The following is a 27,866-nucleotide window of genomic DNA, read 5'->3' as shown; positions in this document are numbered from 1 at the left end:
AGCGTCTGCCCTCCGGCTCCGGCGGGTCAGCGTTCTTAGGTTCCGTGGCTCGCGGATTCCGGGAGCACCCCAGGGAGTGGCACTTGCATGCCGCGGACCGCAGGGATCCCCAAGCCCTGCACCCAGATTCTTCCCCGCCACGGAGAGACAATCATGACAATTATCATTACAATGATTATGAAAACTGGCATGAAAACATCTATGCTGTTAATAATTAAAATAATAAAAATGTACCGATGTGTGTATAGCAGGCTTCTTTCGAGGCTGTAAAAAAAATCTGTGGAATGAATGAATGATCTGTGTAAAATATATCTGGAAGATGAATTCTAAAATTAAGTTATTTATTTATTTATTTATTTTGAGACAGAGTTGTACTCTTGTCGCCCAGGTTGGAGTGCAGAGGTGTGATCTCGGCTCACTGAAACCTCCGCCTCCCAGGTTCAAGCAATTCGCCTGCCTCCGCCTCCTAAATAGCTGGGATTACAGGCGTGCGGCACCATGCCCTGCTAATTTATATGTATATGTATATATATGTGTGTGTGTATATATACATATATATATATATATATATATATTTTTTTTTTTTTTAGGCAGAGTCTCGCTCTGTTGCCCAGGCTGAAGTGCAGTGGTGCAATCTCGGCTCACTGCAACCTCCACCTCCCCGGTTCAAGTGATGATCTCGCCTCAGTCTCCCAAGTAGCTGGGACTATAGGTGTGTGCCACCACGACCAGCTAATTTTTTGTATTTTTTTAGTAGAGACGGGGCTTCACCGTGTCAGCCAGGATGGTCTCGATCTCCTGACCTCGTGATCCGCCCGCCTTGGCCTCCCAGAGATTTTTATATTTTTAGTAGAGACGGGGTTTCACCATGTTAGTCAGGCTAGTCTTGAACTCCTGACCTTAGGTAGTCCGCCTCCCTCGGCCTCCCAAAATGCTGGGATTACAGGTGTGACCCTTTGCGCTTGGCCAACTAATTTATTTGTTAGAGCATTAGGAGTATGGAAGGTTTAAAATAAGTTTTATGATCTTATTTTAAATAACGTACACACATTGCCCTTGTTCTTTGTAGATTTTCCCAACCTGCTTTTTTTTTTTTTTTTTTTTTTTTTTTAAGACAGGGTTTCACTCTGTCATCGAGGCTGGAGAGCAGTAGCGAGATCGCAGCTCGCTGCAGCCTCGACCTCCTGGGGTCAGGCGATGCTCTCACCTCAGCCTCCCCAGTAGCTGGGACTACAGGTGCCAGCCACCAAGCCCAGCCAATTAATTTTTTTTTTTTTTGGTAGAGATGGGGTCTAGGGGGAGGGTCTCACTATGTTGCCCAGATTGGTCTCAAACTCCTGGCCTCAAGTGATCCTCCTGCCTCGGCCTCCCAAAGTGCTAGGATTACAGGGGTGAGCCATCGTCCCGGGCCCCAACCTGCCTTTATTGGAATGACCTGTGTAAAGTATATCTGGAAGATGAATTCTAAAATTAAGTTAGTTATTTATTTAATTTATTTTGATAAATAATAAGTAGCCTGGATAGAGGCTCTGGAAAAAGAAAAGTTCTATAGGCAAATTAAGGTTTGGAAATGTCACAAATTGTGAGTCACGGTGAGACTTCACTATCAAAGCAAAACTCCTGATTCCAAACCCAGACCTTGGTAGGTTCTCCGTCTCCAAAATGGCAACTCCATCTTCCTGGTTGCTCAGGGGCAGAGCCTGGGAGCATCCTGGACCACCCACAAATCCTGCCATTGCTGTCTTTACAATACAGATGCTCCTCAACTTCAGATGGAACTACATCCACATAAACCCATCTTAAGTTGAAAATATTGTGACTCGAAAGTGTGTTTTTGACTTACGGTATTTTCAACTTACCATGGGCTTACCCGGATGTAGCCTCATCATGAATCAAGAAGTGTGCAGAATGCATATTGGTTTTGTAGTTGAAAAATCCTGTAGGTGGAAATTGTCCTAAATCGAAGACTGTATATCGGAGATCCCCTCAAGTCTCCCTGCCTCCCTGCCACCACCCTGATCCGAGCTCCTCCTCTCCCTCTAGGTCTCCACCTTGCCGCCCTGCAGTGTGTTCTCCACATACCAGCCAGGGCTAAGATTGGCTCTGTTGGGTGCTACCAGTTGGCTGAAAGAGAAACCCAGAGGCCCTCAGCTCATTCTATCAATCCAGTTCCAGGGTTCATTGACGGACCTGAGGCCTGGGCCAGCAGGAGGTGCTGAGTGGTCAGCTCTGAAGGCCAGGGTGTCGGGAAGTGTTCTCGGTCAGAGCAGAGAAACTACAGTTGCCTTGTGCTTTCTTCCCGGAGAGCCCCGCAGCCGACCCTCTGCCAGAGCTCTGGGTCAGGCTTTCTCACGGACCCTTAGGTTGACAAATGACCCAGATTCAGAGGAACCCTTCGACTTGGAGGTGTCTCCCTATTGGGACTCCCCCCCAACCCCAGCTCCACTCTGACCAGGGAGGTGGTGGCCTAGGATCGACTCAGCGAGAGGGGCCGTTCTTCTTTCCCCATGGCTGGGGAGAAACTGATTCCCCTAAAGAGCAGCAGTAGACTTGCATGCAGAGGCCTCCCCTAAGGAGTGTGGAGAGGCCATAAGAGAAACTCGGGCGCCCAGACCCCACCGTGGGACTTCAGGAAGCAGAGCCCTGGGGTGTTTCCACCATGGTCTTGACTTTTCTCCTCTTCCTCACCCTTTTCACTTACTGGGCAGGTGCCTGGTTATGGTGGATGAGATAACTGAGGCTCCTGGGCCTCTCTTCTCTCTGGTTCGGCATAGGCTGGTCCATGATTTTGATAATACTGTTAGTAGTTAACATCACGCAGTGCTTACTTACTCTGTTTTAGGCACTGTTCTGTTACTGACACATTTAATCCTCATTACAACACTAGTAATTAGATATTATTATGATCCTTATTTTACACATAAAGAAGCAGGACACACAGGCCAGGCGCGGTGGCTCACACCTGTAATCCCAGCACTTTGGGAGGCTGAGGCGGGCAGATCACCTGAGGTCGGAAGTTTGAGACCAGCCTGACCAACATGGAGAAACCCTGTCTCTACCAAAACTACAAAAAATTAGCTGGGCATGGTGGCGCACATCTGTAGTCCCAGCTACTCGGGAGGCTGAGGCAGGAGAATCGCTTGAACCCGGGAGGCGGAGGTTGTGGTGAGCTGAGATCGTGCCATTGCATTCCAGCCTGGGCAACAAAAGCAAAACTCCATCTCAAAAAAAAAAAAAGAAGAAGCAGGACACAATGATGGAAGTGGCAGAGCGACCTAGTTCCGGAAGCCACTTTTTTTTTTTTTTTTTTTGACAGGGTCTTACTCTGTTGCTCAAAGTGCTGGGATTTATAGGCATGAGCTACCGTGCACAGCCTTAAAGATTACTTTGTTTTTTTTTTTTTTTTGAGAGGAGTCTTGCTCTGTCGCCAGGCTGGAGTGCAGTGACATGATCTTGGTTCACTGCAACCTCCACCCCCCAGGTTCAAGCGATCCTCCTGCCTCAGCCTCCCGAGTAGCTGGGACTACAGACGCACACCACCAAGCCCAGCTAATTTTTTTTTTTTTTTGTATTTTTAGTAGAGACGGGTTTCACCATGTTCGCCAGGATGGTCTTGATTTCTTGACCTTGTGATCCACCTGCCTTGGCCTCCCAAAGCGCTGGGATTACAGGCGTGAGCCACCACGCCTGGCCAAGATTACTTTTTGAAGTTTGAATAAAAGGGCAATGAAACCTGCACTGAGGAACAGGAAATTGACTGGCTGTGTGCTGAGGCCATCCTTCTCCCCTGTCTGGGAGGGGGACTTCTGTCACTCTGCTGTCCCCAGATGTGGGTGGAGCTTAAAAAGTCACAGAAGCCCAAGTCATTTGCAGGGTATGTGGAGAAAGAGCTCTTGGCAGCCTCTCCTATGACCTGAACTCAACATGTCTTTTTTTTTTCTTTGAGACGGAGTCTTGCTCTGTTGCCCAGGCTGGAATGCAATGGCGCAATCTCAGCTCACTGCAACCTCTGCCTGCTGGGTTCAAGCAATTCTCCTGCCTCAGCCTCCTGAGTAGCTGGGACTACAGGCGTGCGCCACCACGCCCAGTTAATTTTTTAAATTTTTAGTAGACATGGGGTTTCACCACGTTGGCCAGGTTAGTCTTGAACTCCTGACCTCGTGATCTGCGCACCTTGGCTTCCCAAAGTGCTGGGATTACAGGCGTGAGCCACCACGCCAGACATCACCATGTCTTTATACTCCTTTCTTCACAAAAGAAACAACTGAAGAACAACCAGAAGGTGCCAGTATGTTCTGTGAACACCAGCAAAAAACCTACGTAAATAAATGGTGGCAAAAGCGAATTCTTTACACAAGAGAAGCTACCTCCCTGCCTCTCCTAAAATATCGAAGGATATCATAGTGACAAACATGAAGCTGATATCCATAATAAATTTTATTTTGCCCAGTGAAATAAAAGGCAAGTCAGATTACTGTTGGAATGATGAATGGTGTTGATTTCAATTCTTTATAATATTTTCTTATTTTAAGAAGAAATACTTGTAGTGGTAATTTTGGGATATGACTAAATGAATGTGCCTTTCATGTGGAAGAATAAACAAACAAGAATATTGGGCCAGGCATGATGGCTCATGCCTGGAATCCCAGCATTTCGGAGGCCAAGGTGAGGGGATCACTTGAGGTCAGGAGTTTGAGACCAGCCTAACATAGTGAGACCCTGTCTAAAAAAAAAAAATTAGCTGGGCATGGTGGCACATGCTACTCAGGAGGCTGAAGCGAGAGGATGGCTTGTTCCCAGGATGTTGAGGCTGCAGTGAAGTATGATTGCACCACTGCACTCCAGCGTGGATGACAGAGTGAGACCTTGCCTTAAAAAAAAAAAAAAAAAAAAAAGTCAAGGAGGATGAGGAGAGAATGGGGAGATAAAAATGTTACCAGCTAGTACAAAGCCACAAGAGCCCAAGATAGGCCCATGAGATAAATGGAAATGAGAGAAGGAACATCTCTGAGAGCTCGCCACAATAACCATGCTGGAAAACATCTGTCCACTCATATCTTCCTTTATTCTCACACTCATCCGGTATTTTTTGGGTACCTACTAATTGCCAGGCATTGTGGATACAATGGTGAATGAAACAGAAAAAAACGTCTGCTGTCTTGGGCCTTACTTTCTAGTGATCTGTGATAATTATCTCAGAAAATGTATATAAAACACACAGCACAGCATATGACAGTCAACAATCAAGGGCTGGCCACCACTACTTTGATAATCATGTTGGTTTCATGTTTGCAATGACCAAGAGTCAGGGGCTGACTGAAAGACCTAAACACGTATCCATTACTTAAATAACTTTCTCTATGCTCCAAGCTGACTTTGCCAAATAGTACGAGCAACACCCCTAATGCTGCAGGGTGCATAGTGTCTCTATAGTGATGGTGTGAGTGGTTTCTGGGGGTGCTGGTGCCACCTGCTTCCTTGGTTGTTTCTGGGGAGCTGGCACATGCTGCCTTTGTGTGTGGAAGTGGGTGTGGTGCAGGCCAAGGCAGGAGGATGCTTTGGAAGCAGGGAATATCTGGGAAATCAGTTGATCTGGCCCTGGCCCAGAGATCCCTACCCACCACAGTCCTGCTTCTACAGGGCAACAGCGGACAACCCATTATTTTTCTCTAATCCTACTGAAATGTTTGGCTTTCTCCCTCCCTCCCTTCTTTTTCCACTCTCCCTCTCCTCTTTCCTGGATTTCCTCTCTTGACTGAGGCCTGCGTGGGGCTTGCTGGTGCACTGTGCACCTACTGCTTCTTCCTAGGGATCCCCTGGAGAGGACTGTCCACTCAACACCAAGATGGGGAAGGACTTACTGAAAAAGACCCACATGACCACCACTCTCCTGAAGATTTTCCATGGATCAGTTCCCTGAACGCTCCCACCAAGCCTCCCAGCCCGGTTCCTCTGACCACTCTACTTTGCTATGGGAACTTGGAAGAGTCCCTTCTTTTCCAAGAGGTTTTACTAGATGCCAGGCACCGTTCTCAGCATGTAACCCTTCTAAATAAGTAAGTTATTCAACACACATGTAATGGTGTGAGGTAAAGACTATGATTAACTTCGTGATTCAAAATTCTTAAATTCATAGATGAAGAAACTGAGGCACAAAATAGTGGATGCAAATCACAGTCAGCTCTGCTAACCCTGACCCAGAGGCTGAGTTTTGACCCTTGGCCTGGATTGCAAGAAACCTTCAAGCAAGCTCTCAAGTGGGTGCAGCAGGAGGAAGGTCTTACGATCTTGGGGAAATTTGGTACAGATACTTCCGGGAGCAAGCATCCTCCCATATCTGACTAAAGAGCAATACTGATTCAGGCAAGGAGAAAGTGAGTGGGCAGGGTAAGGAGGAAAGCGAGTCTGAGGTCATGGCAGCACCTGTGCCCTGACACTGCTGGAAAGACGTGTCACCAGAAGGTACCTACAGGAAGCGATGGGATTTCATTCATGCAATCTGATCTTATGCTCTGATAGTGACATGTGGAACAGCCACAGTTACATGCCTGCATGGCTGCATCGGAGAGAGGCACATTGTGTGGATCAGAGGCTATTAGCCAGTCAGGGTTTGGGGAGGCATCTGATTTTTTCAGCACAGCAAGGAACGGCACAGTACATCGAGCCCCCAGTGCATTTCTCTGTTATCTCGATCTTCCTCTACTTGTGCTTTTCTGTTCCTCTGCCTGGAGGTTTTGCCTCCATTCTAGTCTCTGCTCTAACACAGACCTTGTGTGTACTTTATTGCAAACAGTTCCCTTTCTACCCCTCAGCAGCGGGCCCCACTCCCTTTGTTTCGCCCTTTCCCAACCTGAAAACGTGTCATTTACCTGCCAGCTTGCTTATCTGCATGGAGCCCACGCTCCACTAGAGCAGGGACTTGGAGTTATTTCTGCTGCATCCTCTGCCCTTGCAAAAGTACCTGTCACCTGGGAGGCACTTAGCAAGTACTTGTTACCTAAATGGACAATGTGAAAAATCACCATGCTCCACTCGCAGGCCAGGCTGCTGGAGATGACTGTATGGCCTCTGGGCTGGCCTCTGAGCATGACCGATACACAGAGGAAGGTGGGTGCACAAGGACTGTGCTGTTCTGTAGGAATCCTATGAGGAATCTGCTGGGCACTATCACGACCTGGAGTCAGGGTAGTTCGGGAGGCGCTGAGGCTGCTGCGAGATGGCTCATGAGAGCAGGCAAGCTCCCTCGCCTGGATGGAAGAAGCACTCAGCAAGCAAGGCACTGAGGACCCTTCCACTAAGTGAGGCTTTCTTACCTATCTCTGATTCCAGGGTTTACATGGGGTGGAATCAGGATGCCTACAACAGAGCTTCAGCAAGGACAGGCAAACAAACAGAAACTGACAAGTGGGCTAGCAGAATGGACTGAAGGCTGCTCTGTAAACCTCTCCCACCCAGCAGTAATACTCTGGCTTTCTCTGGCCCTGTGTGTCAGTTTGGTCCAGGCCTTTCTATGCAGCCCCTGTACATATCTTGGTCACTCATAAGTTCCCCTGCGTCTGCCTTCTGTTTACATCTACATCAGCCTTGACTGTATTCCACCCACATGGTGCTAGGGGCCTGGGCCTGTGAACCTCTGACCTGTCCTCTCCTGCCAGACAGGCCCAGCTCTCAGCTGCTGTTGCTGCCGGGCCCCTCCCAGGGTGCCTGACTCCAGATCTCTGCCACAGATTCAGGACTGGACTCAAAGTTCTCCTCTCTGAGGTGCCTTCCCTGACCTGTTTTGGCAGCCACTCCTGATTCTTCTGACTTTGCCCTGTTGTAGGGACTTCCTAAATGGTTGTGACCCACGCTCTCCATGTATGCCCGGTCTGAGGACAGCAGTGCCTGGCCCAAGCACATGCTCGATGGTGATCAGCTGACTGATGGCCGCATGCTCTGGGTTTGGTGCCAGGCATGTGCCTCCTTCCAGTCTCCAAACAGCCCCCAGAGCTGTTCAGATCTCCAGTGCACAGCTCATGTCCAAAGGTGGGGAAGTCAGCTAAGGACCCACTTCATTCTATCCAGAAGCATAAGACAAAGAGAAACTGAGTGAGTGGCCAGAAGAGGGAGTGTTTGCCGGGGAGGGCTGGCCCTCTGGGGTCTCTGGTGACCTGGCGGTAGAGCCACCTGGATAACGTGTGCTGATCGAACGAATAGGTGAAACAGGCCAGGCTTTGGACTGGGGAAGGGGAGCAAGGGGAATGAAGAAAGCTCCAGACAGTTCCCATGGAAGTTTATTTTATGTTCCTTGCAAACAACATGTGGCCTCAGCTGTGATTCCACCTGCCCTCTCTGACTTCTGTTCCCTGAGCCTGGCTCCTGCTCTTCATTCAAACTGCACCAGCTGCATAAGCAAGGGCAGCGGGGGGCTCCACTGCATGTCAGCCCGCTGCATGGCCTGCAGCTGCTTCTGTATCTCAGCCTGCAACTGGCACAGCTTGTCCTTGTTCACAGGACCCCAGGAGAGGCCATGCAGGTACATGCAGCAGTCAACTGGGATGGGATAGAGTACCTGCTTCAGCTCCATCAGCCTCATCGTGTGCTCCAGCAGGCTCAGGAGGCAGGCACTGGAGATGGGGTTGTCGGAGAGGCTCAGGGAACTGAGGTGGGAGCAGCAGCACAGGGAGGGCAGGAGGGCACTGAGGTGAGCATCCTTCAGCCGGCAGTGGTTCAGGTCTAGGTGCTGCAGTGTCCCTGAGACCTCTCTCAGCAGGGTCCCCAAGGGCCTAGGGATCATGTAGGACAGGTTGTTGCCACTCAGATCCAGCTTCTTCAGGCAGGTGGTATGAGGGCTCTGGGACAAGTAGGTGATGTCAGTGTCTAGAAGCCTGCAGTAGCAGATCTCCAGGGAATGCAGTGGGACCCACAGAGAGCTGAGGAGAGAAGGGTGGCTCTGTGAGGGGAGGGCCCAGGTCCCCCGCCTGGAACACCTATTTGTCCATGGAGGAGGCTAGTCCTATGGCCACCCCCTCATCAGGGAAGCCATTTACCAGCAGGGTCAGGAGCATGTCCTTTGGTGTCCCAAGGCCTGGCTCTCTCTCAATAGACCTACCAGGTCCTCCACGAACCCCTCCAACTCTAAGTTTCTCTTTGGTGAAAGGGAGACGCACATTATCCATACCCAATATGACCGCTGAGAGGAGCCACTTGAAAGAGCTTATGTGATAAGAAGTAACCACAGGCTGAGCCCATTATTCCTCAGGTTTGGGTTTGGGGAAGCTGCTGCTCAGGCTTCCATTTAAGCCAGGGCTGGGGGTCCTGAATGCCCTATCTTGAAATTTCTAGGAGACGTGCACAGAGTGGATACTGGTCCTTCAGGGCTCTGTACCCACCTGTCTGGGGCAGTATGGGCTCAGAAGAAGAGGCCTAACGTGTGCTGTCTCAGGATCTTTTCTTGGGGACCAGTATAACATTCAGCAGTGCCTGAAAATGTTTGTTGAGTAAATAAACATATTATTAGGACAGGCGCAATGGCTCACACCTGTAATCCCAGCACTTTGGGAAGCCGCGGTGGGTGGATCACCTGAGGTCTGGAGTTCAAGACCAGTCTGGCCAACATGGTGAAACCCCGTCTCTACTAAAAATGCAAAAATTAGCCAGGTATGGTGGCCCATGCCTGTAATCCTAGCTACTTGGGAGGCTGAGGCAGGAGAATCACTTGAACCTGGGAGGCAGAGACTGCAGTGAGCCGAGATCATGCCACTGCACTCCAGCCTGGGTGACAGAGACTCTGTCTCAAAAAAAAAAAAAAAAATTAAAAAATTAAATTCATGGAAGGCCACTGTTTTGGACTAAGCTCCTGCACTAGACCTCAAAAGACCAGAGCAAACCAGAATGCAGTCACTTGTGCTAAGTGCCAGGTAATCAAACTGAACTTTGAAACTGGTCAGTTTTCCAAAAAACAGGAGATTCACACCAACCAGTCAGAAGGGGCCCAGGATGATAAGGAAGTGCCCTCTGTTTTAACCCCATAAGGAAAGTAACTGCCAACTGACCAATCTGCTTTTTGTTTTGGCTTTTTTCATCACTTTTATGCTTATAAAGCCAGTCTCTTCTGCTCAGCTCAACAGAGCTCTTATTCTATTTTATAGAATGGGAGGCTGCCCCAGTTTGTGAATCACAAACCTAAGCCAATTAGAAGACCAGGCATGGTGGCTCATGCCTGTAATCTTAGTGCTTTGGGAGGCTGAGGTGGGAGGATGGCTTGAGGCCAGGAGCTCAAGACCAGCCTGGGCAGCAAAGCAAGACCTTGTCTCTCCAAAAAAGTTTTTAAAAAATTCGCAAGGTGTAGTGGTGCACATCTGTAGTCTTAGCCGCTTAGGAGGCTGAGGTGGGAGGGTAGCTTGAGCACAGGAGTTTGAGACTGCAGTGAGACGTAATTGTGCCACTGCACTCTAGCCTGGGTGACAAAATGACGCCCTGTCTCTAAAGAGAAAAAAAAAAGCCAATTAGATCTTTAAACTAAATTTGTTGTAATTTTTTTTTGAGACAGGGTCTCACTCTGTTGCCCATGCTGGAGTGCAATGGTGCAATCATGGCTCACTACAGCCTCAAACTCCTGGGCTCAGGCAATCCTCCTGCCTCGGCCTCCTGAGTAGCTGGGACTAAAGATGCACTATGACCAGCTAATTTTTGTTTTTGTTTTGTTTTGTTTTTGAGATGGAGTCTTGCTCCATTGCCCAAGCTGGAGTGCAGTGGTACAATCTTGGCTCACTATAACCTCCACCTTTTGGGTTCAAGAGATTCTCCTGCCTTAGCCTCCCGAGCAGCTAGGATTACAGGCACATGCCACCATGTCCGGCTAATTTTTGTATTTTTAGTAGAGATGGGGTTTCGCCATGTTGGCCAGGCTGGTCTCAAACTCTTAACCTCAAGTGATCCGCCTGCCTCTGCCTCCCAAAGTGCTGGGATTACAGGCATGAGCCACCGTGCTTGGCCTTAATTTTTGTATATTTATTTGTAGAAATGGGGTCTCACTTCGTTGCCCAGGGTGGTTTCCAATTTGGCCTCAAGCAAGCTTCCCACTTAAGCCTCCCAAAGTGGATTTTATTTTTTATAGCAACATGCATCTTTCCCCATCAAATATGTTTCCAAAGCAGATCCCAGCCATCAGCTGCATCTGAACCCTGGGTTCCCAGGCTGTGCCCACAATTCCATGAGCATCTAAGAATGAGCCCCATTTCCTGTCTTCTTCCCCTGTCCTGACCTCACTTGGGAGTATTCAGAGGACTGTTCGGACGCCCCTGCCCACCCATTCACCTGAGCACGTAATGTAGGTTGCCTGAGAGGTAGGAGTAAGACAGGTGCAGCTTCTGGAGGTGGCCCAGCCTGGTGAGCTGGGAGAGGAAGTAGCTGGAGGGCCGCTCACCCCACGAGGAGAAGGCCCAGTTGTAGTAGATGAGCTTGAGGCTGCGCAGGTTGAAGATCCTTCCCAGCTGTGTGGCAGATAGGTTTGGATCTGACAATGCCCAGAACCAGTCAAACCAGTCAAACACCTCCAGCTCCTGGATGAAATCCAGCTTGAGTGTCTTCAGGATCCCCAGCAGACTGTGGAAGGGCATCTCCTCAATGTGCAACTTCCTACAGCAGAGATGCAGAGCCCCGTGGCTCTGTTCCACTTTCGTCAGGAGGCTGGAGAGGAACTTATCTAACTTGAAGGGGCCTCGCAGGAAAAGATCAATGTGTATTTCCACTGCTTCCCATGGCTGCTTTGGTCCTTTTTTCGTGTTCTCTGCTGGCTTGGGCCTGGCCGTGGCCTGGGGCATCTCTGCCTTGACTGCTGATGGTAACCAAAATGGGAACTTGGCCAAGGCTTCAGAAGCCCCTTTACTGTGGACTTGCTCAGAGTCCAGGGTGAAATCCAGCATCCTCAGTTCTGACTTCCTGCGGGGAAAGGGGTGTGATGAGATGCTGGGGAGCCCAGGTAAGATGAGTGGCAGCAGCCCTGGGCTGCTCCCCAGGCCCCAGCACCAGTCCGCCTCGCCTCTCCTCTCCAATAGGCTTTTCCTCCCTCACTCAGGCTCCTTGCCAGCCCCTATTCCTCATACAGCTTGTACCACCACCCCTAGAAGGTAAAAAGCCCTCTCCTTAAAGCCTTGTAGCTGTACCATCAACCACTTAACTCAGAAACATATAGTTTCCCCACTTGTCCCTCTAGCCAATTTAACGCTCCCCAACCCTGGATCTCAGCTCACCCTCCCTCCGGCTCTGAACTGAGGTCTTGCTCCCAGCATCCCCCTTACCTGGGACAAGCCCTGTGGGCAGAAAAGGCCTCCAGCCCATTCACCACAGCTTGCAGGCTGTCTTGGTTGGGCCACTGCACTATCAGAGAGCCCAGACGGAGAAAGGGGAAGGGCCAGGCCTGCACCAAGGCTTTCAGAGCCTTTCTGTGCCCCTTGGCAAATGCAGCAGTGAGTAGTGGCGGGAAAAGGTTCACTGTGAGCTGTTCCAACACCAGTAGAACTGAAGCCTCATTGCTCAGCAGGCTGTGGGCTGCAAGTTCCAAGAGCCTGAGGGGTGCTGGGTAGTTCACCTCCATGGACCTGGAGCAGAAGAAGGTAGAAATCCTCAGAAGACTAATGGCTCAGCATCGCTCCCAGGCCAATGTGGGAGATGCAGGCCTTTCGCATCTGTCACAGAACCAAATGCTGGCTTCTCCCTCCATTCAAGACCAAAACCCCACAATTCAGGTCTTGTAAGCCTGAGACCCTGGAGCCCTAAGGCCCTGGGGACATGGGATCCAGAACCTTAGGGGTTTAGATCGATTCCTTGCTAGGCTGTAGAGGCTTGGAATTGACCCACGCTTTCCTCTTCTGCCTTCACCATTAAGATCATGAACACCTAACTAAGGACACTGTCCCAAAACTCCACATCAATTCTCCCAAAGCGTATGTAGATTCTGAGCAGGTCTCATCACTTCCAGTTTTACCAAGCCATTATCTCTTGTCCCCATTACTGCAGTGGCCTTCTAACTTGTCTCTCTGCTTCTGTCCTTGTGCGCCCTATGGTCAAAGTCAGATCATGACATTCCTTTGCTCAAAACTCTAGTGGCTTCATTTTCACTGTGAATACAATCCACCCTGCAGCTGCCCTCAGAGTCTAGCATCCGAGCGTCTCAGGGCCCACCTCCTGTCACTCCCCTCACTATTCACTCTGCACCAGCAACCCACACTGGACTCCATTTCTCTCCTCAAACACCAGCAACGCCCTGCTTCAGGGCCTTTGCACTTCCTGTTCCCTCTGCCTAGAAGTGTCTTCTCCCAAATATCCTCATGGCTGGCCCCCTTACTTCATTCAGGTTTCTGTTAAAATTTCACCATGAGAGGCCTTCCCTGACCACCCAAGTAGAATAGCACTCCCATCCCTTAATTACAGCTTTATCTTTCCTAACCTGATTTACAGCACTTCTTATATCACCACTTTTCTGTCTCTCTTATACACATACACAGACACACACATGCGCGTGCACATAAATGCACACAGTCGTATATTATCTGTCTCCCCTCTGCTAAATTATAAGCTCCATGAAAAATGGGGCTGTGTCTGCTTTCATTACTGCTGTAGTCTGAGTGATAAACATAGTTCCTGACATACACCAGACAAGCAGGATATATTTTAAATGCATTTCAAGAGCAAGTTTGCACAATAGACGCTTACCACAATCCCACTGATGGAGTTTAGGGTAATGTGGAATGGAGGGTTTTTTTCTATGCTCTCACAGAGCATCAGGTTCAGGTTAGTTATGGATTCTTTCAACTGCCCAAATTCCTCCTTTTTTCTGCCCAGTGAAATGCGGGAGTGTGGCCCCATTCCATCACTTTCCACAGTCCACCACAGAGCAGGGCTTTGTGCAAGGAGGGGGATGTTCTAAACCTGCACTGTCTGATGCGGGAGCCCCAAGCCACATGTGGCTACTGAGTACTTGAAATGTGGCTAGCGTGACTAAAGGACTGAATTTTAAATTAAATTAAATTCTAATTAATTACAATCTAAATAGCTTCATGTAGCCAGATGCTACACTTCTGGATGGCACAGTTCTAGAATCTATGCTAGTCAGAGACAACAAACATTCATTCACAGTCTCACAAGCTATGAAATCTATTTGTATGAGGCCACTACAGCCTTGGCAACAAACTGGGCAAGGACAAAGGACGGTATAAGAAAGGACAATTATTGGCCAATCATACATTGGAAGCTATCTAGCAAAGGCTTAAATACTAGCAAATCAAATCAAAGGCCTGGCACACTAAATCTATAAATATCTCTTACAAATAGTGATCAAGTACGATTGAGCAAGAATGGTTAATGTTAGGTTTATTAATTATTAATGTCAATGCATTTGAGAAAATCAAAGAAGAAATAGAAGGGAAGGTTCTGAACCTGATATTTAGTAGTGGTGTTTTATAAACATTACTTTTTTTGTTTGAGACGGAGTCTTGCCTGTTGCCTAGGCTGGAGTGCAGTGGCACAATCTTGGCTCACTGCAAGCTCCACCTCCCGGGTTCACGCCATTCTCCTGCCTCAATCTCCCGAGTAGCTGGGACTACAGGTGCCTGCCACCACGCCCGGCTAATTTTTTGTATTTTTAGTAGAGACGGGGTTTCACCGTGTTAGCCAGGATGGTCTTGATCTCCTGACCTCGTGATCTGCCCGCCTCGGCCTCCCAAAGTGTTGGGATTACAGGCGTGAGCCACCGCGCCCGGCCAACATTGCTTTTAAAGTTAGAAACAAGATGAAGATGGTGTGGCCACCATGAGAGTGTGCCCTGCACCTTCAACTCAGGAAATGCACCTGACCAAGGGCCCCACCCGCTGCCCTTAGGAATCCCTGGCAGCCTTAAGGCCCAAGTCACACCACCACATGCTGCTCACCAACAATGACTGGGGACAGATCAGTTCCTGGGAGACAATGTGACAGACTAGTTCCTGGGAGACACCACTCCTCTGACAACCACCTTTGGCTTGAGGACTCCCTGATGGCTTTGCTAAATCTTCCTGAGTGCACACGTTTCTACCCAACCTTCCCTCCAGTTCTGCTTCACCAAACACAGCGATGTAGGTCTGTGGGGTCTCCATGCCTTCCCACTCACCCCTCAATGCCCCTCATAGGGGGCTCCCCTAGTAAAAATCCTTGGATGTTTTTCCATCTTGGTATCTGCTTCTAGCAGGACTTTGATGGAGTTCAGGATGTGCCTTCCCAAAATACAGCAACTTGGCATACTGAATATTTTAAGCTGAAGGAATTTGAGAAATGGCATGGGCAGGCAGGATTTTCTGACCTTCCCCTGTAGTAGGTATAAGACCCTCCTGTGCGAGGTGCTCCCCCCTATACCAGAAGGAAAGGCATATCCTTATTTCCAGAGACAAAGGCTTGCCAAGAGGGATCTGAACACAGAGGCCCGCTGTTCCGCCACTTTATTACATCTGGCTCATACTTTCATACTTCTTTTGTCTTATCATTATTTCTCCACGACTAATCAAAATTTTTTCTCTCTATATAAACATATGTATATATATGTAATATGTGTGTGTGTGTGTGTGAGAGAGAGAGAGAGAGAGAAAGAAAGAGACAGAGAGAGAAAGAGAGGAGCTGTATCATGGGTATTTTTGTTGATGTCTGAATTAGAAACAAGCATGCACACTATCAACATTGTTTGGGAAAGTTGCAGCCAGTGCAGTAAGACACATAACAATAGGGTTGTCTAGGGCAATAAAAAGAGGCAAACGATTATGTACGTAGTGTAGGAAAAAAATGGTGTTGCGGCTCAGAATGTCACCCCTAAATACGGAACTTTGAAGGTGTCTCTCTGACTTTTCCCTGCCTTTCTGTGTGAGAGCTAGTCATAAAGGAATTCTCTGACCTTCCTTTCCTGAAAGTAGGCAGTGAGACCTCTACCCCATGTGACAGGTGTCCCGTCCTATACCAGGAGGAAAGAAATGCTACACAGAGCGGCCAAGAAGAATCTGAACGAACAGGCCTTGCTAAGTTCTCCCCAGCTTATTACCATTAGACCACAGGATTTTTGTCCAATCATACCTGTACATGACTGTTCATCTTTCATCAAACCTAAGCATAGATGTATACAGATAGTCAGGTGCAGTGGCATGCACCTGTAATCCCAGGTACTTGGGAGGCTGAGGCAGGAGGACTGCTTGAGCCCAGGAATTCAAGGCCAGTCTGGGCAATACAGTAAGACCCCAGTCTCTAAAAAAAATTTTAAATTAAGAACTACAGTTCTCCCTGGGTCTTTGAGTCTTCGTTTCTGAAGGTTCCTGTATCACGCAAAACTTTGATACATTTGTTATGGTGTCCTCTTGTTAATCTGCCTTTTTAAAGTAGGGGTATCAGCAAAGACCCTTGAGATGGGTGAGGAAAAGCTATGATTTTTTTCTCCTCTACAATGGAAAGCAATGGATCCTCTGTAATGTACCCGTCTGGGTTATCAGATTTGAGTCCTGTTCATTATCTTTAAGCTATTTTTTAACTTTATAAGTTGTAGGTAACTGATAGACATATAAATTCTGTCTGGTCTGGTAATGATTTTCTCCTAACTTCTACCTGTGGAAAATTTTGTCTCCATCTGAAATTCATCTCAACATCCCTTCATGTCATATAAATATGTGCTGTCTTAACTCTTCTTTAACATCTGCCTGGTACTTCATATTATATGAGTAAAATAAATTCTTTAATACATGTTCATTTTTATATCTGTAAAAAGTCACAATTCTACTTTTCTGAAAATTATCTTTTAACAATTGAAAGCTAAAAAGGATAAAATAGGAAACAGTTAATATAATTAATAGGAGTACTTCTGCTGATGTGACTGCACAAGAGTGCCCAGTATTTCCAGCAAGAACTGAGCTGTAAATGTATAATGGCAGAAGTAATGTAGACATATGAAATAAACCATTCACTCACTTTTTTTCTGTCATCTAGGGATGACAATAAATGTGAAAACAGTATTAAGAATTAAAAAATTAATGTAACGGAGTAAAATTAATAAATTGAAAGATGTAAATGGACGAGGAGAGCAAATATTGAAAATATATAAATATTGTTATAATTAGGACATTTTAAATAATGTATAATTATGACTTTAATCTAGAAGAAATAACAAAAACAAAACTAAGAGAAGACTATTGGAGAGATACTAATGTGAAATTAATTTAAACTGGCTGGGCGTGGTGGCTCACGCCTGTAATCCAGCACTTTGGGAGGCTGAGGCGGCTGGATCACCTGAGATCAGGAGTTTGAGACCAGTCTGGCCAACACGGTGAAACCCCGTCTCTACTAAATATACAAAAAAGAAAAAATTAGCCAGGCGTGGTGGTGCATGCCTGTAATCCCAGCTACTCGAGAGGCTGAGACAGGAGAATCACTTGAACCCGGGAGGCAGAGGTTGCAGTGAGCCGAGATCCGGCCATTGCATTCCGGTCTGGGCGAGACAGTGAGACCCTGACTCAAAGAAAAAAAAAAATTCAAACTTAAAGTTACTGGTACTTGAAATTATTCTGAGCCTTGAGAGAAATGTGGCTATGTGGCCTGAGTCATGTAATATGCAGCTGCAACTTCTACTTCTCTGATTATAGATCAACTTTCTTCCTTATTCTTGTACTATAGAAAATTAGGAAGACCTAACGGCACCGGATATAAGACCCCTTCAGATCACTACCTCTTCTCATGGAGTAACAGAGTAATCTTTCTTGGAATATAGCATTATATAACCAACCAAATCACTGTAATGAATGCACTGGTTTTGTATGGAAAACTCTGTAATCCTGCTAAAATTTCTCTGTCTCTGCCTACATAAGTGAAGCCTTAACTTCACTGCTTTGGAATGCTGACCCTGTTCATCTGGAGTTAGTGTTTCCTGGGTGGCTATACTCAAGCTTTGTGCGCAAATAAACTCTATATTTAATCATGTGTTCCGATCTCACTACTTAACATTAACACTAATATTACCATATGTTTACATAAAACAATATTATGTTGACCTGAGAACAGAAATCAATCCATGAAAACACATAGAGCAAGCTCTTCCAAGAGCTCATAGAATTATTGAAGGATCTGATTTTCATTATCCACAGAGCCTGACCATAGGTAGCTTAGGCAAAAAGAGGAGCTTTCTGGGAGAGGATTCCATTGTAGCTTACCTAACTGAAGAAAGCTGTCTAACAAAGTCAAGGCCTTGGCAGCAGGAGACCCTGTCTACCCTCTGTTCCCTACCCTTAGAGCTCTGCCCTAAACCCGGCAGCAAAAAACCCTCCAGGATGGTTCCCTGGCTCTGTCTTCTCTTGCCAAATGTCAAATGGCTATGAGAGAGAGAGATTTGTAAGATGCACCACCTAGGAAAGAAAAAAAAACTCCTGCCAATAAAACTGATACCTATGAAGGTAAGACCCATACTGATTTTTCTGAGATTTCAATCTCTGACACATCCATAATGAACAATGAGTGGGACTCCTTGGTTGGTGAATGAATAGTGCTAAAAGGTGGAGTACAGTGTTACAGTGAGAAGATAATTTTTTGGCCAATAAACATATAAAAAGGCATTCAATATTACTAATTAGAGAGACACAAATCAAAAATACAATGAGCTATTACTTCATATCCATTAGGATGGCTACTATCAAAAAAACAAAATAGAAAAAAATGTGTTGGTGAAGATATAGCAACATTGCAACCCTTGTACAATGCTGGGAATGTAAAATGGTCGAACTGCTGGGAAAACAGTACGGTGGTTCCCCAAAAAACTAAAATTAGATCCAGCAATTTCAATTCTAGGAATATACCCAAAAAGACTAAAAGCAAGGTCTTGAAGATATATTTGTACACCCATGTTCGCAGCAGCATTATTCATAACAGCCAAAAGGTGGAAGCAACATAAATGTCCATCAGCAGATGAATGGATAAACAAAACATGATATATAAATACAATGGGATATTAATCAGCCTTAAAAAGGAGGAAAATTCTGACACACGCTACAACACATATGGACCTTGAGAACATTAGGCTGAGTGAAATAAGCCAGTCACAAAGGACAAATACTGTATGACCCCACTTGTATTTCCAGATTGAAGATTATTTTAAACTGAAGACATTTTGAGATACAGCAGATGCAGAAAGAAGCCATTTCAGAGCTTCCCTTATCTGGCTACAGGCAGAGCCTTCTAAGAATGAAGTTGTCATAAATCCTCTCTTTAGGAGAGCTTCACTCCCAGACAGGGCCACTTGCAATGGGATGAGAAACTGTGTAAGCAAACATTATCACCAAGTGTCATACCTTCCATTTATTCTCCTAAAAGGCCGTTTATCTTTCCCATGGAAACCCTTTCTCCCTTCATCCTTTCCCCTACAAAGTTGGTGTATAAATCTCTATCTCTAGTTCTTCAGGGAGCTTCTCATTTAAATGCTCCCCCACACACGTAAAGAAATCTTGTCTTTTCTCCTGTTAATCTGTCTATTGTTTGGTTACTTTTTTCCCACTGTTAATCTGTTAATTTGCTCATTTGCAGCTCCCACACACTACTGGACCTGAGATGGCAGAGGAAAAGCTTTCCCTCCCAGCACAGTTATATCAGATGTCTACAATAGTCAAATTTATAAAGACAGTAAGAATGGAGGTTTCCAGGAGCTTGGGTGGGGGAGAAATGACACAAGACAGGGACCCCCTCTTAGGGCCTGGAAGCTCCCAAACATAAAAAAATTTAAAACTCTTGAGTTCCTCCAAGGGAAATTCTAGATATCTAGCTAGTCCTAAAAAATAAATAAGTAACTCAGGGCTGGATGTGGTTGCTCATGCCTATAATCCTAGCACTTTGGGAGGCTGAGGCAGGCAGATCACTTGAGGCCAGGAGTTCAAGACCAGCCTGGCCAACATGGTGAAATCCCGTCTCTACTAAGTGGTGCATGCCTGTAGTCCCAGCTACTCGGGAGGCTGAGGCATGACAATCGCTGGAACCCAGGAGGTGGAGGTTGCAGTGAGCCAAGATTGCACCACTGCTCTCCAGCCTGGGTGACAGAGCAAAACTCCCTCTCAAAAAACAAATACATAAAAATAAATAAGTAACTTGATAAACAAAAAGGTATCATGTTTTGCAGGGTCTTATTTTAAAAAAAGATAATAGTAGCCTAAAATAATTGCCAAGGAAATTAGATCCAAAGATGTTCAATTTTCCTATAAAAACTAAAAATAACATCTTAACATACATCTCTGAGTTGTCTTTCAGAAGCCTGGACCCTCACCAAATGCAACTGTTGGCTCATGGACCTTTGATAAGAGAGTTGAGGACTGAACTTTGACCACCATTCTTTGTTCTAAATTTCTTCCTGAGGGGGCCGGGTGTAGTGGCTCACAGCTATAATCTCAGCACTTTGGGAAGCTGAGGTGAGTGGATCATGTGAGGTCAGGAGTTTGAGACCAGCCTGGGAAACACGGCAAAACCCCGTCTCTATAAAAAATACAAAAATTAGCCGGGCCTGGTGGCACGTGTCTATAGCTCCAGCTACTTGGGAGGCTGAGGTGTGAGGATCACTTGAGCCTGGGAGGTGAAGGTTGCAGTGGGCCAAGATTGTACCACTCCACTCCAGCCTGGGCAACAGAGTGAGCCAAGATTGTACCACTCCACTCCAGAGTGCACCATTCCACTCCAGAGCCTGGGCAAAATCAATAAATATACACATGTTAAAGATGTTATTTAACTGGTTAGTGAGGAAACTGAGAAGGTGTTAAAATCAGTTCTAGGGAGAATCCAAAATAAGATCCAGAATATTGAAATGAATATGCAAATGGAGGTAAAATTGGCTTCCAGTAGGGAGAGAAGCCAATTGAATAGGACAAAATGTACATGTCTAGAGACAAGAATTATGTTGCAGTGCTATCACCAGTCTTCTAAAGTAGCTCAAATTAATGAAAGACAAGAGACAACCTGGAAGGGTTGTGATCCACTTCAGTGGAAAACTATCCTATCCACCTAGGATAGGATAGAATCCATCATTCAGCCAGCTCATTCATCCCAAGCCATACTAGATCCAAGTTTGAGTTCCATGAGACAGACTAAAATTTACAGGGCTATTTCATTACCAAATTCTAAAACATAAATTGAAAATGATGTCTCTAAAAATTAAACTACTGACCAATCTCACTTACAAATATCAATGCAATGGTACTGTTAAGACAGTTAATTGGGAAGTCATGAGGCCAAGATGTCTCCAGCACCTTGAGTTCCTACCTAAGCCAAACCAAAACCCAATTCGATGTAAAAAGTAAAATGAAATTTAAGCTTAACCAATCAGAACTGCCAAATAACCTCTAACTAGGGACTTTCCACTTTAACCAATCAAATATGTTTTCTTCGTATTGTTTCTGTGAATACTTTGTCAAATTTCCTCTGTTGCCCCCTTTCCTACCCAACCACAGTGGAGCACTGAACTACTTGTGGTCTGGTGCTGCCTGATTCATGAATCAATGAATGCTAAAATAAAGTCATTCAAATTTTATTGTGCCTAAATTTATCTTTTAACAGCATCCAGCAGCACATGAAAATAATAATGGAGTATGAGTAAATGAGAAATATTAGTAATGCAAAGAGAGTCCAATACGAGCAAATCAAGTCACCATATATAATAAAATTTACCAAGTTAATAGGACAAAAGAGGGAAAAAAGAAACACCTTGGCCAGGCGCGGTGGCTCATGCCTGTAATCCCAGCTCTTTGGGAGGCCGAGGCGGGCAGATCACGAGGTCAGGAGATCCAGACCATCCTGGCTAACGCGGTGAAACGCCGTCTCTACTAAAAATACAAAAAATTAGCTGGGTGTGGTGGCGGGCGCCTGTAGTCCCAGCTACTCGGGAGGCTGAGGCAGGAGAATGGCATGAACCCGGGAGGCAGAGGTTGCAGTGAGCCGAGATTGTGCCACTGCACTCCAGCCTGGGTGGCAGAGCGAGACTCTGTCTCAAAAAAAAATTGTAAAGATTATTATTACATATTTTATTTAAAAAGTAAAGATTCTTAATTATATTACTATCCTCGATAATCTGAAATTTGGAAAAGGATGTCTTAACAAAACAATTCATTTCTAGTTTATTTATAGTTTAGTGAAATTGAAAATAACTGTAAGGGGATTATTAAATGAACCATAATACATACAATATGAGGGAATATCAGTAATTATGTTAAATGGTAATAAATGTATTTCAAGTAGAATGAGATAATTTGGACAGGCTATTAATTTTTTTTGTTTTTTGAGATGGAGTCTCGCTCTGTCTCCAGGCTGGAGTGCAGTGGCGCGACCTCGGCTCACTGCAACCTCCCCTCCCGAGTTCAAGCAATTCTCCTGCCTCAGCCTCCTGAGTAGCTGGAACTACAGGCGTGCGCCACCACACCCAGCTAATTTTTGTATTTTTTTTAGTAGAGACGGGGTTTCACCATGTTGGCCAGGATGGTCTCAATCTCTTGACCTTGTGATCTGCCCGCCTCGGCATCCCAAAGTGCTAGGATTACAGACGTGAGCTGCCGCGCCCGGCCTTAATTTTTTTTTAAAGCATAAACAGGTTCACTGTGCAGTGTGCTTGATTATATTAAGATATACAGCTGGGTGCAGTGGCTCATACCTGTAATTCCAGCACTTTGGGAGGCCGAGGCAGGTGTATTGCCTGAGCCCAGGAGTTTGAGTCTAGCCTGGGCAACGTGGAGAAACTCCATCTCTACTAAAAATACAAAAAATTAGCCAGGCATAGTGGCATGCACCTGTAGTCCCAGCTACTTGGGAGGCTGAGGTGGGAGAATCACCTGAGCCTGGGAGGTAAAGGCTGCGTAAGCCGAGATTGCGCCACTGCACTCCAGCCTGGGTAACTGGAGTGAGACCCTGTAACAACAACAACAACAACAAAACAACAACAACAGATTTACATGCCACAAGTAAGTCGTAAAGTAAAAACAGCAAGATGTTATTGGGGCTATTTTTCACTCTCCTCTTCAAAAAGTGCTGTAAACATTCTTATCAGTGCTCAGGTATTCCTTTTAACTGGCTTGTTTATATTTCTCTAGGGGCTGGGGGAGGAAGACTATGGGAAGTGTACTTGAGACTCCTTTTGTGGTAAAGTCTAAGTAGGCCTACTTCAAGTCTGAAACCTTCCAGCCAGATTAAATGATACAAATGTGGGAAAATAAAAAGAAAATGGAATTAAATGACCATTGAATCACTACCCAGGACTGTACATTTTAAAATTACAATAGTAACTCTTAACAGTTAACATTAAACAAGTGTTTAATATCAGTTTACAACCACTACTTTATTTAATCATCACACAACACAAAATTTAAAATGTCCGTAGTACCTTAATCCCATTTTACCACTGAGGAACACTTTGCTTGAGTTCGCAGGAAAGAACTGTTCTAAGTTCTTTTTTTTTTTTTTTTTTCTGAAATGGAGTCTTGCTCTGTCACCCAGGCTGGAGTGCAGTGGCCCAATCTCGGCTCACTGCAACCTCCGCCTCCTGGGTTCAAGCAGTTCTCCTGCCTCAGCCTCCCAAGTAGCTAGGATTACAGGTGTGTGCCACCACGCCCAGCTAATTTTTTGTATTTTTAGTAGAGACGGGGTTTCACCATGTTGGCCAGGCTGGTTTCGAATTCCTGATCTCAAGTGATCCGCCCGCCTCAGCCTCCCAAAAGGAGCTAATTTCTTAACACTACACACTGGTCTCTCCCCTGTGCAAAGTGCTCAACTCAAAGGGCAGTTCTAAAGACTAAATGTGAGGCTCTGCACAGTGGCTGATGCCTATACTCTCAGTGCTCTGGGAAGCCAAGGCAGGGAGATAGATGGCTTGGGGCCAGGGGTTTGAGACCAGCCTGCACAACATATCAAAACCCTGTCTCCACAAAAAAATAAAAATAAAGATTAAATGTGCATCCAGTGCCTGCCATATAGTTAGTAGTCATTAAATGATAGCATTATTCTTAAATTATTAATATTTACTTGTGCATAGCCTGGGGTCCCAAGTAGAGGTTTCCCAACCATTTTGTTCAATCTGTGTATTTCAATATTGTATGGGGCACAGATGAAAGTGGGAATGCCTTCTAATCTATGGTTCCGTAAGTCAATAAAGGATTAAGGCAAGAAAATAGAAACACTCACGGTTGAAAATTTATAACTCACCAGTTGGTGAAACTGTAAGTCAGGTTGATGTGGTAAGACAGTAACTGAGGAAATGGGACCGTCCTAGTTGCTGAACAATGTTCTAGTTGTGAGTCCACGAGTGGCAATACTTTGGAATGGCTACTACATTCTGAAGAATGGCTCTTAGCATTTGCAGTCCAAAAATTAAATTTAGTCAGTATACAAATAATTATTTGGGCTCTTAGAGATTATTAAAATGAATCAAAATAACCAAAAGTCTAATCTTTAAACCATATTGTCAATTATGTATGTATACATAGAGATAAGCCTTTCCTTAGGCTGGGATATTACATCCCCTTATTGCCCTGGCTTTGAGAACTCATTATTGCTCCCACATTGCTCACTGGAAATCATTTCCCTAACCAGAGCACTTCTTCCCTGAATCTGCTTTATTTTCTGTAGCATTCGTCACTATCTGAACTTAGCTTATTTTCTTCTTGATTGCCTGTTTCCTTCCACTAGAGTGTCCAGGCTCTTGAATGTTTGTTCACTGCCATATCCCCAGCTTCTAGAACAGAGCCTGAAACATACTAGGAACTCAATACATGTTTACTGAATAAGTGAATGTAATCTGGAGGTTGTAAATCTAAGTTATATGGAAGTCAATGCAAACTAATTTTCCTCAACAGGTAACAGTTCTCTTATGATTGGATTTTCTTTACCTGTTTCTGAGAGTCAGTTTGTGCTCTCAGGAATCCCCTCTTAAATCTCAATTTGTTAGGCTTAAGCTGAGTTATAGAGTAACTTGATTTGACTTTTGGTTCCACATTAATCATTCATTAAAAGAAAGCATGAGCTATAGGAGGGTCAGCTGTGGAACAGGATGTGCAACTCATTCATTTCCTTATCCTTTTATCACATATTAGCATCTTGTTAGGTGTAGGATAGAGAGCTCTCTGCTGCCTCATTACTCAGTAATTACTCAGTAATTAAAAAATGAAATAGCAATATTTTAATAGTTTTTCCAGCTAAAGGAAAATGCCCTTGAATGAAAATAGCTCCATACAGTGTCAAAAGAAAAAAAAAATCTCTATACTGTAATAAATTTACCTTAATGACAAAGCAGTTTAGAACATATGGAGTGGAAGGAGCATCTAATTCAGACTTGGGAAGTCCAGGAATGCTTTGCAGAGGAAGCAGTACAAAAGGTGAGCCCTAAAGGATGTGTGGGAATAAGCCTGAAGGGGAGGGGGAACAAATTTTTGAAGCAGACAAAAGAGCAGGCATGGATACCCGGGAGCAAGACAGAGTTGGGTCTTACTGAAGAACTAAAAGAAGTGGCTCACGCCTGTAATCCCAGAACTTTGGGAGGCCAAGGCAGGCGGATCACCAGGTCAGGAGTTCGAGACCAGCCTGACCAACGTGGTGAAACCCCGTCTCTACTAAAAATACAAAAATTAGCCGGGTGTGGTGATGCACACCTGTAATCCCAGCTACGCAGGAGGCTGAGGTAGGAGAACTTCTTGAACCCGGGAGGTGCAGGTTACAGTGAGCTGAGATCATGCCACTGCACCCCAGACTGGGCGACAAGAGTGAAACTCCGTCTCAGAAAAAAGTTCTATCTAGTGAGAACCGTTTTTTTTTTTTTGAGACAGGGTCTCGCTCTGTCACCCAGTCTGGAGTGCAGAGGCGTGATCCTGGCTCACTGCAGCCTGGACCTCCCGGGCTCAGGTGATCCTCCTATCTCAGCCTTCCAAGGCTATGACTACAGGCCACGCCTAATTTTTAATTTTTTTTTGGTAGAGACGGGGTTGCCCAGGCTGGTCTCGAACTCCTGGGCTCAGGTGATCCACCTGCTTCAGCCCCTCGAAGTGCTGGGATTATGGGGGTGAGATACTGCACCCGGCCAATATTCCCTATTTTAAATTAACAAGCCAATAAAGTATATTACAGTCATATCTTTAAAATGTAAAACATAACTCCTTACGAAGGGAAGCAGATCAGCCCTGGATGTTTTTATTTATTATTTGTTTATTTTTTTAGATGGAGTCTTGCTCTTGTTGCCCAGGCTGGAGTGCAGTGGTGTGATCTCGGCTCACTGCAACCTCCACCTCCTGGGTTCAAGCGATTCTCCTGCCTCAGCCTCCCCAGTAGCTGGGATTACAAGCGCCTGCTACCACGCCAGGCTAATTTTTTTTTTTTTTTTGTATTTTTAGTAGAGACAGGGTTTCACCATCTTGACCAGGCTGGTCTTGAACTTCTGACCTCAGGTGATCCACCTACCTCGGCCTCCCAAAGTGCTGGGATTACAGGTGCGAGCCACTGCGCCCAGCCTGGATGTTTTATATTCTGCAGTTTGGTTCTGGTTAAATAGATGAGGCTTTAGTGATGAACAGTTTGGTATTGGAGTTTTGGCTCTACACTTACTGGCTGCATGACAGTGGACATTTTACTTAAGCTAAGCTTCAGCTTCCTCATCCATAAACTGAGGGCAGTAACAGAATCTACCTTCAGGGGGCGTTCAGAAGAGAGTCTTTCCTCCTGTTACTAAGTCCTCAGGATGCCTACTCCTATTCTCTAACTCGGCAATCTTCCTGCAACCCTCTGGCCTCAGAGATTCTCTTTCTGTTACAAATCAATAAAGTAACCCTATCTCGTGATGTTAACCCCAAAGATATTTTAAGGAGGCAACAGGTTACCGTTAAGGATAATAACCCTTCCAAGGGAGAAACCATGTTCTAACACAACGGTAAGGGAGCGCCCCCGTGGGGGTGATCGTTTGAACTGACCTAGTATTCCAGGGAAGGATAGAAGGGCCCTAAAACAATTAAATGAACATTACATCAGCAAGGGAGTTCTCGGAGCCTCCGTGGACAGCCTCACTTCAGAGCCGGTGGGACCCTCTTCCAAGTCACAGCTGGGAACCCAGGGTCACAGAGGTGCCCTCCGGGAGCTCGCTTGGATGAGCCCAAAATGGCTGGCCGCTGTTGCATGCCGTGGCCCAGCGTATCCGGCTGAACCGGAAGTTCGTTCCTGGCCGGGCTTTGCGGGCTGCGAGCTTAGTTTCTAGAGATTAGATGTGGTGGCCGGGCGCGGTGGCTCACGCCTGTAATCCCAGCACTCTGGGAGGCCGAGGTGGGTGGATCACGAGGTCAGGAGATCGAGACCATCCTGGCTAAAACGGTGAAACCCCGTCTCTACTAAAAATAGTAAAAAATTAGCCGGGCGTGGTGGCGGGCGCCTGTAGCCCCAGCTACTAGGGAGGCTGAGGCAGGAGAATGGCGTGAACCCGGGAGGCGGAGCTTGCATTGAGCCGAGATCGCGCCACTGCACTCCAGCCTGGGCTGCACTCCAGCCTGGGCAACGGAGCGAGACTCCGTCTCAAAAAAAAAAAAGAGATTGAATGTGGCGAAGCCCTTCAGGGCCCAGGCATGGAGCCCTGTACTGGGTATTCATAAACCATTTCTGCAGGCTAGGCTAGGTTGGCCCTGAAAGGCCCAGGAAGCTGGGAGAGCCAGTGAGAGACATGATGGAGTTGTGGCAGGGTGAGATGTGCCCCTTCCTCCTCCTAGGACTGGACGCAGAGAATTTGTATAAAGCTCTTCACTAACCGGAGTCTTAATTAAAGGAAAGAATTAAGGAAAGCCCTAAAGGATCTATGGGAGTGGGTATCTCCACCGTGGCCTTGGTCTCAGCCATTCCTCTTTTTT

At 46.1% G+C, this 27,866-nt stretch overlaps 1 protein-coding gene across 1 annotated transcript; it reads right to left on the bottom strand.

The window, feature by feature from the left end:
* Nucleotides 1–8,369: 8,369 nt before the first annotated feature.
* On the bottom strand, nucleotides 8,370–27,134 carry LOC129022829 (PRAME family member 20-like). The gene is given in 5 exon segments (XM_054469057.2): nucleotides 8,370–8,404; nucleotides 8,407–8,912; nucleotides 11,299–11,922; nucleotides 12,282–12,581; nucleotides 26,999–27,134. Coding segments are annotated over 5 exon segments (1,467 nt in total). The 5' UTR covers nucleotides 27,001–27,134.
* Between the last annotated feature and the right edge of the window lie 732 nt (nucleotides 27,135–27,866).

This window comes from Pongo pygmaeus, chromosome 23 (assembly GCF_028885625.2).
Source record: "Pongo pygmaeus isolate AG05252 chromosome 23, NHGRI_mPonPyg2-v2.0_pri, whole genome shotgun sequence".
NCBI classification, from domain to species: Eukaryota; Metazoa; Chordata; class Mammalia; order Primates; family Hominidae; genus Pongo; species Pongo pygmaeus.
Note: the sequence above shows the minus strand (reverse complement) of the source record. Positions and strands in the feature narration are given on the sequence as shown.